A 10654-nucleotide genomic window follows, 5' to 3' on the forward strand; every position below is an offset into this window, starting at 1 on the left:
GACAGGACCATGTGGAACAAAACTAGACCACAAAGAACATGATATTCTTAACAACAGTAAAAAGTGATCCCAAGGGCAGTGTACAGACTTTTTGCTTTAATCAGACTGTCCAAAGGAACTGAGATACCCTTGGGTGACAGGGAGAAATCATTGTTAATTTGGATCACCTTGATAATATTTTGGCTAGATAGGCAGATGTCCTTATTTTTGAAGATGTATATTGGAATATTCAGAGATGAAATGTTGTGACATTTTTGGGGTTTGCTTTAAACTATTTCAGCAAAAAGGAAAATTACAAAAAGCAAATGTGGGAAAATATTGGGTATTTGTTATGTATGGATGGTTCATTTATAATGGTTAATTATACTAGTGCCTCTAACATATGCTGAATATATTCATAATAAGATTTTTGAAAGAAAAAAGATGGCCAGGAGCCAGTGGTTCACACCTGTAATGCTAGCTATTCGGGAGGCTAAAATCTGAGGACCATGGTTCGAAGCCAGTCCAGGCAGATACATGACACTCTTATATCCCATTAACTACAAAAAAAAAAAAAGCTGGAAGTAGAGCTGTAGTTCAAGTGGTAGAGTGCTAGCCTTGAGCAAAAGAAGCTCAGAGACAGTACCAAGGCCCTGAGTTCAACACCCAGGATGAGCAGGAAAGAAAAAGAAAAGACAAGAGGAGAGAAAAAAAAGAAGAAAGAAAGAAAGAAAGAAAGAGAGAAAGAAAGAAAGAAAGAAAGAGAGAGACAAACGAAGGAAGGGAATGAGGGAGGGAAAGAGGAAGGGAAAGAAGGAAGGAAGGAAGGAAGGAAGGAAGAGAAAGAGAGAAAAGGAAAGAGGGAGGGGGAGGGAGGGAAAGAAAGAAAGCAGAAAGGAAGGAAGGAGGAAAGCAAAGAAGCAAAGAAGGAAAGAAAAGGGGCTGGGAAGGTGGCTCAGTGATAGAGCGCTTGCCTTGCATGCATGAGGCCCTGGGTTCGATTCCTCAGCAGCAAATATAAGCAAAAAGAAAAAAGCCGGAAGTGGCCCTGTGGCTCAAGTGGTAGAGCGCGCCCAGGCCCAGAGTTCAGGCCCACGACCGGATCCAAAAAAAAAAAAAAAAAAAAAGAAGGAAAGAAAGGAAGAAAGGAAAGGAAAGGAAAGGAGAGGACAGGAGAAAAGGGGACGGGACGGGACAGGACAGGACAGGACAGGACAGGACAGGAAAGGAAAGGAAAGGAAAGAAATATGGAGCTGGGCTTGGTGGCACAGGCCTGTAATCCCAGCACGTGGGAGGCTGAGGCACAAAGGTTGTGAATTCAAGGCTACCTTCAGCTACACAGTGAGATTCTGTCTCACACACACACAAAAATGATGGAAAATAATAATAATGAGATGAAAGGAATATTAGGTGTTTCCTGCTTTTTTCCTCTCCTGCAGTCATTTCCATGGGAGTTGCAGGGGGACTCTGGGGTGTCGCCAGTGTCCCCTGCACAGCTTAGGCCTGGCACGTTCAGGAGGCTGAGAGGCTGGTGCAAGTGTCTGAGCTGTGCAAAAGGAAAACCTCCAACTAAATCCCTGATTAGTCAGCCACCTCCCACTTTCTACACCCTCTGGAACCCACCAGCGGTTCCACAGTTAGAGATCTAAAGTTGGGGGGGGGGAGGCGGGGTCCAGACCTCAGTCTTTCCCTCATTTTGCTCCCAATCCTTAGGGAAGCCAATGTAATGAGCTAATCTATACTAAATTGTTAAGAGATCCCCGAGGCTAATGGGTAATAAATAGATATTCCAACAGAGGCCTGAAGGGAGAGACAAGGCCACTATGAGTCATTGGTCTTGGTGGGGATTTTGAGCACCAGGCAGTCCTCCTCAAACCAAGTCCATTTTGAGGAAGGCAATTTTGTAAAAAATTTTGCCAGCAAAATGAATTCCTATGAACACAGAGAAAACCACAGGGAAGAGGCTAGAAAAATCCTAACTAGCTCATGTCAGAGAGGTTGCAAAGTGTGGTTAGGAGCTTTATGACCAGAAGCAAGGCAACTCTGTGGACTTTGCTGTGTCTCAGTTTTTCTCGCAAAGCAGAGTTTGATAGGAACTAAAACGTATCATACAGGTAAAGTACTTCCAGTAGTGCCTGTGACAGAGTACATGCCCAATAAATGTTAGTCACTGACAGATTCATTTAGGAACTGGAAATTGAAGGGAAGATGCTATGAAAATTTAAGAGTTTTCTAAGTCTGGCACTGGTAGCTCACACCTGTACTCTAGTAACTCAGGAGGCTGAGATCTGGGAATCATGGTTTGAAGACAGCTTGGGCAGGTGAGTCTATGAGACTCTGATCTCCATTTAAACAGCAAAAGGCTGGACGTGGAGGTATAGTTTAAGTGATAGAGTGGTAGCCCTGAGTGGAGAAGCCAATAGAGTGTCGGGCCCCTAGTTCAAGTTCTAGTAATGGCATGTGCATACATACATGCACGCACATGCACGCATGCATACACACACACACACACAGAATAAAACATACAAGAACACAAAACATTAGGCTTCCTATGTTTTTGACAACCATATATAACCACTGTACCTATTTTGTGCTATTTTGAACGATTTCCTTTATATAAGCATGCCACATATACCTTATCACTTTAAAAAATGAGATCATATCATACATGCTGGCTCATCACCTGTTTGTTCAATTAATAAGTATCCGTTTGTCTGTGAACACTGATCAATGCCATCATTTTCAATGGCTGCATAGGATTCTATCTTGTCTACAACAGACTTTAATGAGCTGTTTGTGTTGTTTTTCTAATACTGGGGTTTGAACTCAGGGCCTTGCACTTGCTAGGCAGGTGCTCCACCACTTGAGTCACACCTTCAGTCATGCATTTTGCTAATTATTTTGGAAATGCAGACTGGTCAAGTTTTTTTGTTGTTATTATTCCCCCATGCTGGCTTTGAACCTCAATTCTCTGGATTTCAGCCTCCTTAGAAGCTAGAATTATAGGTGTGAGCCACTAATACAACATCTAGCTTGTTCACATTTTTGATATAATAACAAGTTATTATTATTATTGGACAACTGTCCAATTACTTCCTTAGGCATGGTATTGGGGCAAGGAGCATGTAATTCTTACATGTCATGTCATAAGAAACCAAGGCAGCTGGCCTTTCTGTCAGGGAGGAGAAGGGGGAAATGTTAGCCACAGAAAAGCCTGGCCTTTTCCCTACTTACTTCTTACTGGTCTACAGGGAAGCCTGGGGTGGCTCACTGATAAGAACAACTAAATTCTCCCTGTGAGAGTTTGGGTCAAACAGAGACAGAACTTGGGGTTTCATCTGGAAAGATTCAGTTTGAAGGAGAAGCAGGCAGGGACTCCCATAAGCTCCTTGGTGATGAGCTGGGTGAACTTCACAGCAGACTAGCAATGGGACACTGCAGTTAACATGGGCATGGAAGAAGATGCCCACCTATCCTGAACTCCAAGGGATTCACCAATGGAACCAAATTGATTGAAAAGACAAATGAATGCAAATATACTCAGATGTATACTCAATTACATATACAGATGCAAGGATGCCTACAAAACAGAGATGACCTGGAAAAGGCACTTATAGGCCAAAAAAAAAAAAAGAAGAAAAAAAAAACCTTCAAAAAACTCAAGTTATCAAGCTGAACTGGGTACAGCTGCATAAGAGGGCAGAAACACCATTCTCAGCCCCGCCACTAGCCGGCAGGTAATTGTGGGCATCCCACAAACCCTTTATGACCTGCTTACTAGAGAGCTGTAAGCTATATGGTATTTTGCAATTTTTTCCTTTCTTTACAGTGGTGTTTTGTTTGCTACTTTAATAACCTCTTGTTGTTTTTCATCTGCCATTCAGTAAATGCCTGCTGCCTATTTACATTCAAATATATATTTCATTGTTTCATACTTAGATCTCAGGCCATGCTATTGTTACCTTATACTTGGTTTTTCTTTTCTTTTCTTTTTTTGCCTTATTGGGGATTGAACTCAGGGCCTCTCACTTGCTAGGAAAGTGATCTTCCACTTAAGCCACACCCCTGGTCCTTTGCTTTAGGTAGTTTTTTCAGAGAGTCTCACACTTTGGTCCAGGTTGGGGTTGGACTGTGATTTTCCTACCTCTGCTTACAGAGTAGCTGCGATTTCAGATATGTCACCACACTTAATCTAGTTTCACCTTTTATTCCAAAATAAGGTCACACAGTAGCTAGAATAAGGGCAGCTCTTAGGCTCCTCTTAGGCTCAGAGGAGTTGTTCAATAGGACTTGCTCAGTAGGCAAATGAATAAATGAATGTGAGAAAAAAATACACGGTATATTATAGACTCGTTGGTAAACCCACGAACTTTCCATTATACCTACATTACATTACACTTCCTATGTAATTGGAAGCGGTTTCTGAAATTTAGACCTACATCAAGAATCAGATGAGCAATAGTTATATTCCATCTGTATGCAGCAGTGCAACAGCCAGATGGTCCTGTCTTCGTCTATGCCCATAATCCAGCAGCGAAAGAGTTACACCTAGCTAAGTAGAGGGTTTTATGGGTCAGCCCCCAAGGCCTGGACTAGAGAAAATTCTGACAGGTGGTATTGAATATATTGGGCATACAGAATATTAATTCTGGAAATAAAGCAACTTATTTCATATCCTGCCACTTCCATTTTCATATAAACTGGAATAGCTGGCCTAAACCTGTCAAGGTCACCTTCAGGTCAAGTCCAGAGAGCTGAGGCCACCCTCCCAACTCACACGATGGATAGGATGTGTGCCTTAAAGCTGACTTAACTAAAACAAATCCCACTGAACATCTGAATCACTTGGAACACTTAGAAAACTACTGATTCTGGCTTCTTTCTAGTTGCCTGATGGATGGGTCTGTTTGTTTCTAAAGATTCTGAGTCTGTATGAGGCTCCCAGGGTGCTATTACCAATAATGGCGGCACTTGTTTCGAAGTGAAGATGGCTGAGGCTAAAGGGACAAATAGTGGTAGACAGGGCCTTCTCCTCTTTGGCAAGTGGCCCTTCCCCCACCCTCAATCTAGGTTCCCTGGGTGTGCTCAAGACCCTCCACAGGAATAAAGGAAGGGCACATGCAACCATGTTGGTGACTGGCAAGTTGAAACCGGAAAGACAACTGAAAAATTTTGAGCACTCTTGTCCAAACCAATTATGACTGAGACCCAAGTGAGAGGTTTGGTTGATGTGGAAAAAAAGAAAAATCAAGCAACTTCCAAAGACTGTCTTCCATCTTGACATCCTTTAAAATGACCTTTACCTTGTGTCTTAAACAGGATTTGATGATGCTAGGCCCTCCAGGCCAGAAAAGCTACAGTCTATTTAGTAAGAAGCCGGAATATTTTCTGGAATGGTATAGTTACGTCTTTTTTTTTCCTCACTCCCCTGCACAGTCAAAATAGGCTATATGGAAAGGCAAAGAAATGCAGGGCTTTACTTCAGACAAACTGAGAGATCCTGACCAGGTCGGGTCAGCTCTATGCTTTGGTTTCCTGATCAGATACTATGCAGAGTATCTCCTGAATGTGTGATGAAATTAAAAGTGAAATGCGAGCAATGTACAACATTGCTGCAAATAGCATAAGGAAAGGACACATGGCCATCTCTTACACACTGGTTTGTATCTTCTGCCTCTACGGGGCAAAAGACTATCACAATGTCACTCCTCACTGTAATAACAGGTGAGAATATTATTTCAGTGCCTGTTGAACATTATTTAGTAGGATGGGAGAACTGTGTATTTCTTTTTATCTCATGCTACACAGACATGTAATCATCAAGTTTAAAATATGTATTTGCCAATTCAGATTTGGAAAGTCAAAAATGATGGTCAATGTCTTACTAGTCAAAAACAAACAATTCATGAAATACTGCCCAGTGCTGATAGCGCAAACCTGTAATGCTAACCATTCAGGAGGCTGAGATCTAAGGACTGTGGTTCGAAGTCTGCTGGGGCAGAAATATCCATGAGACTCTTATCTCCAATTAACCACCAAAAAGGATGGAAGTGGAGTTGTGGCACAAGTGGTATAGGACCAGCCTTAAGCAAAAATGCTCAGAGACAGAATCTAGGACTGGCACCAAAACAACAACAACAACAAAACAAAACAAAACCAAAAACATGACATATGTTTTGATCATTATATGACCTCTCTGGGAACTATTACTTGTGAGAGTACCTACCACATCCTAAGCCTTTAGCTTGTTAGTGAGACTAAAGAGATCTCCAGTCATGTTCCATCCATCTCTATTGCTAAGAGCACTGGATACATTACAACAAAGGCAAAAGACCTAAGAGGACTACACGCTTCCACGAGGCTACTCCCAGGTTCTAAGCACCTAACGAATGATTCATATTAAAAGTTAACATGGTAAAGAGGGCACCAGCCAGCAACCACTGGGGAAGGATTTGAAGACACCATATTGGCCTTGGAAGTTCAGTCTTGAATGCTGATACCAGAAAGATTCTAAAAAGATATTTACTTTGTTGAAAAAAAATTCAAAAATTAGGAATAGTGAGAAGTGTATGGTTCAAAAAAAAATAACATGAGTTTCAAAGAGCACCGTAACACATGTCTTGAGACCAAACTGAACAGTGACAATGCTGATGAACTACCATCAGGTAGAAAGGACCCAAGTTTGGGAGATATTGAGCCCTGCTCTAGACCTGCAGAATGAGAAATCCAGAAAAGGCATAACTAAGTTTTCTAGGGTACCCTCAAGACTGCACCCTTGAAAATGGACAAACATGCTGGGACAAACCTCCAACCACCTCCCCAGATAGAAGGATTTGATTGAGGGGCTGGGAAGGTGGCTCAGTGGTAGAGCGCTTGCCTTGAATGCATGAGGCCCTGGGTTCGATTCTCCAGCACCACATAAGCAAAAAAAAAAAAAAAAAAAAAAAGCCGGAAGTGGCGCTGTGGCTTAAGTGGTAGAGCGCTAGCCTTGAGCTGAAGAGCTGAGGGACAGCGCCCAGGCCCAGAGTTCAAGCCCCACGACCGGACCCAAAAAAAAAAAAAAAGCATTTGATTGAAGCTTAATGGGGAACCCACATATCCACTTCTAAAATACTAGCCAAACTGAAGTTGGTAGGAAACATTCTGATAAACATAGAAAGAACTATTAGTGAGTTCCATTTATGAGATTTGTGTGTGTGTGTGTGTGTGTGTGTGTGTAATTTTAGATGTTTAAAACAAACAAATTGAAGATGCCAAGAAAACACCACATTAAGAAATTACTCAAGCGTAAGCCAGGAGTGGTGGTGTACACCTGTAATACAAACATTAGGGAGGCCACGGTGGCAACTGCAAGTTCAAGACCAACCTGGGCTACATATGGAGAGCCTGTCATTCTTCAGCAAATAAGTAATAAACAAAGAAGGAAATAAATAAATAAGAAGAAAAAGAAACTACTGAAGCTTAGTCCTAAAAATTATCAACAACTACAAATGAGTCAGGGATGCCCATAGAGAGAGTGTGAATATTAACTCTGTAAAGGCTCAGCTTTGTCACGTCACTAACCTCTCTGAAGTTTCCCCATCTGTACAGAAGGTTTTACCTATGCTCACTGGAGGACTGGATAAACAACAATGCATACTGTGGTGCTTGGCAAATGGTAGAGAGCTCCACAGCGGTAGTATGCCAAGGAACCCAGCTCAGCGCTAGATGCCTCTCTCCTTTAAAACAAGAAGCAAATACCTGAGGTGTCACACATCCGCCGTCCAGTGCCATGCGCCCTCCGGGGGTTGCTGTGCCTATAAATAATGTGGGGTTTGTTTTGTTCCTCTTCCTCCTCTTGTTCATCCATAGACAACAGTGGTTCAATAAAATAATCCCCATCATAGGACCGGAATGTGCCCAGCTGCAAATGAAGAGATGAGATGTTGATTTCACATCACTCGGCCAATAGCAGGAAACAAACAACAAACGAAAAACCACAAAAAAAGCAAAGCAAAAACCCCAAAAACATAGTTGAAAGATTTCAAGTAGAGAGAGGGTGTTTAGTGCAAAGCCCCTTTTCCCAGGAGGGCTGCTTAAAGTGAGGACTGGACCTCACACGTGGAGTAGTGGTGTATCTTCACACTCTGCCACAGTGGCTCCTCGTGTGTGATATGACTCTGGCTTATTGTGCCAGCTGACAGTTTCCTTGCTGTCCAAATCTAGGTTTTCCAGGGTACCAAACTTCTAATCACACTATTCCGACAGACTGTTAAACCAGAATGTTCCTGGGTGCTAAGGCTGCCAGGAGTCTTGGAGACAAATGTGTGCTATACTGGAAAAAGCTGGCAGAGTCTGAAGCCTTCTCAGATTCACATCCAGGAGGCTTACATTAGCCATAATGTATCTCAGGTGGTACTACCTGGACCCCTAGTATACAGACCTGCCAGGTCCCTTTCCCAGAGCAACAGAGGATCGATGCTCCTGGCTTTGGAGTCAAACTACCCTCGCTTCCTGTCCTATCAGGTTCAAGGCCAACCACACCAACCTACCCACCTTGGGCAAGTTCCCTGACTACTCTGAGATTTAGCTTTTTTTCTTTTGTGTGTTGGGTCCTGGGGCTTGAACTCAGGACCTAGTCACTGTCCCTGAACTTTTTTTTTCTTTCAAGGCTGATGTCCTATCATTTGAGCCACTGTTCCATATCTAGCTTTTTGATGATTACTTGGAGATCAGAGCCTTACGGACTTTTCTGCACCAGCTGGCTTTGGACCACGATCCTAAGATCTCAACTCCTGAGTAGCTAGATTACAGGCATGAGCCACTGGTGCTCAGGTTTAGTATTTTTGCTTGTCATTTAGACAGTCTCTATAAGGGTAGTTGTATTGTACAGATGATGAGATAAGGCAAAGTGTCTGGCCCTTTCTTAGGATTCAGAACCAAGGAATGGTTTTTGGTGCTGTGCTTGTGTTAATCTCTAGCCCTGGGGAAACAACTTGCTTTTCACCAGTTGTTCTGAATATTCCTTCTCCCCTCCCCATATACCTACACGTTTTGCAAATGATTGGGAAGCCTCAAGGATGGACAAACATTGGAAGAACACGGAACACTGACTGCCTCGTGCCATCTCCGGAGGATGAACAGAGAGAAATCAAGTTCTTCTCACCCCATCCCCAGTCTTCTTCCCACTCAGAAAGATAATCAGAAGCCTCTATCTACTCTTCCCTGAACACAGGAGAAATTATAGCACCTAATGTCAGCCAGAGCTGGTTTGAAATTCAAGTCATGGTGTTTCACCCCAAATCTGATCAAATGCATCAAAATCTCTGGGGTAAAGATATGGAAAATGGTATGCTATGAAACTCTCCGGAGCCGGGTGCTGGTGGCTCACGCTTGTAATCCTAGCTACTCAGGAGGCTGAGATCTGAGAATCAAGATTCAAAGCCAACCCAGGCAGGAAAGTCTGTGAAACTCTTATCTCCAATAAAGTGACACTGTAGCTCAAGTGGTAGAGTGCTAGCCTTGAGCTGAAGAGCTGAAGGGTAGCACTCAGGCCCAGAGTTCAAGCCCCATGACCAACAAAAAAAAGAGAAAGAAAGAAAGAAAGAAAGAAAGAAAGAAAGAAAGAAAGAAAGAAAGAAAGAAAGAAAGAAAGAAAGAAAGAAGGAAAGAAAGAAAGAAGAAACTCCCCGGATATGTTTATCATGATATATAAAATTTGAGAAGGATTAGGCTCAAGCTGCTTTCCAAAACCAAACAGCACCAAAATGGCCTGTGAAGTGGTTTGGGATATTTAGTTTTTACATACGATTTAGAATGCCAAAGAAAAGGCAGTTCTAGGGTAGCCTAAGACCACTAAGACCACCACTAAGACCACAGGGTGCCTGACCACTAGAAAAGAAACTGGTTAACACCTTCATTCACACTCATTCTGACCTAGGCTCCTCTTTCCATTGTCAGTACAGAACTGTGGCATTCTGGGAGTCCAGTTAGCCTACCAGAAACGCCAACCCCGAGGAAGAGCCTGGGAGTTTAGCAGCTGAATATCTGCCTCCTGGGATTAGGAAAGGACAAACCAAGGCGCAGGAAGGAGACTTGGCAAACCTTCCCTCTGAGGTGGTACAGAAGCAGGGAATGCTAATGCCAATCTAGAATGCAACACAGAAAGCAAAACAGAAGCAGAGGTGTGGCCCAAGTGGTAGAACACTTGCCTTGAGTGGAAACAGTGAACAGTGCTTAGGCAGGCCCCAAGTTCAAGCCCCAGTACCAGCACAACTAATAAAATAAAAATTTAAATGATGGTGCCAATATTACCTGCTGGTAATTCATGAACAACTGGTTAAAGTACGAACACAATGAAAAAGGATCCAATAAAGGAGACACATGGATTGATGGACTCTGCTACCAAGTAGAAAGGATAAGATGGTGAGTACGGAACTGTAGCCCACTAGAGAAGGTGGCAAGTGCCCTCAGAGTGGCATTGTGTGCACTAAGGCAAAGGGCAGGGGTGGCAGTCGTTGGGAGACCTGTGGACAGGTGTCCTTGGAGAGAGGAGATGAAAACTGGCACTTTACAGGAAGGAGTGTGTTTCACGTATGGAAAGGTATGTGAAGTAATTTGAATGAAGGAGCACGTGGCAGACTGCTTGAATCACAGGACATTAGGACTTTGAGTGACCAGTGACTATAATGGAAAG

At 43.0% G+C, this 10654-nt stretch overlaps 1 protein-coding gene across 1 annotated transcript in view; it reads right to left on the reverse strand.

Annotated features, from left to right (window-relative positions):
• Adamts9 (ADAM metallopeptidase with thrombospondin type 1 motif 9) overlaps window positions 1-10654 on the reverse strand; it is a 148271-nt gene that overhangs the window by 133962 nt on the left and 3655 nt on the right. Inside the window, exon 3 of the mRNA XM_042680270.1 lies at window positions 7720-7882. Within this exon, the coding sequence (XP_042536204.1) occupies window positions 7720-7882 (163 nt within the window). The remainder of the gene's footprint in view (window positions 1-7719; window positions 7883-10654) is intronic.

The sequence above is a fragment of the Dipodomys spectabilis genome, unplaced genomic scaffold, assembly GCF_019054845.1.
Source record: "Dipodomys spectabilis isolate Male_0828 unplaced genomic scaffold, ASM1905484v1 ptg000054l, whole genome shotgun sequence".
Lineage (NCBI taxonomy): Eukaryota > Metazoa > Chordata > Mammalia > Rodentia > Heteromyidae > Dipodomys > Dipodomys spectabilis.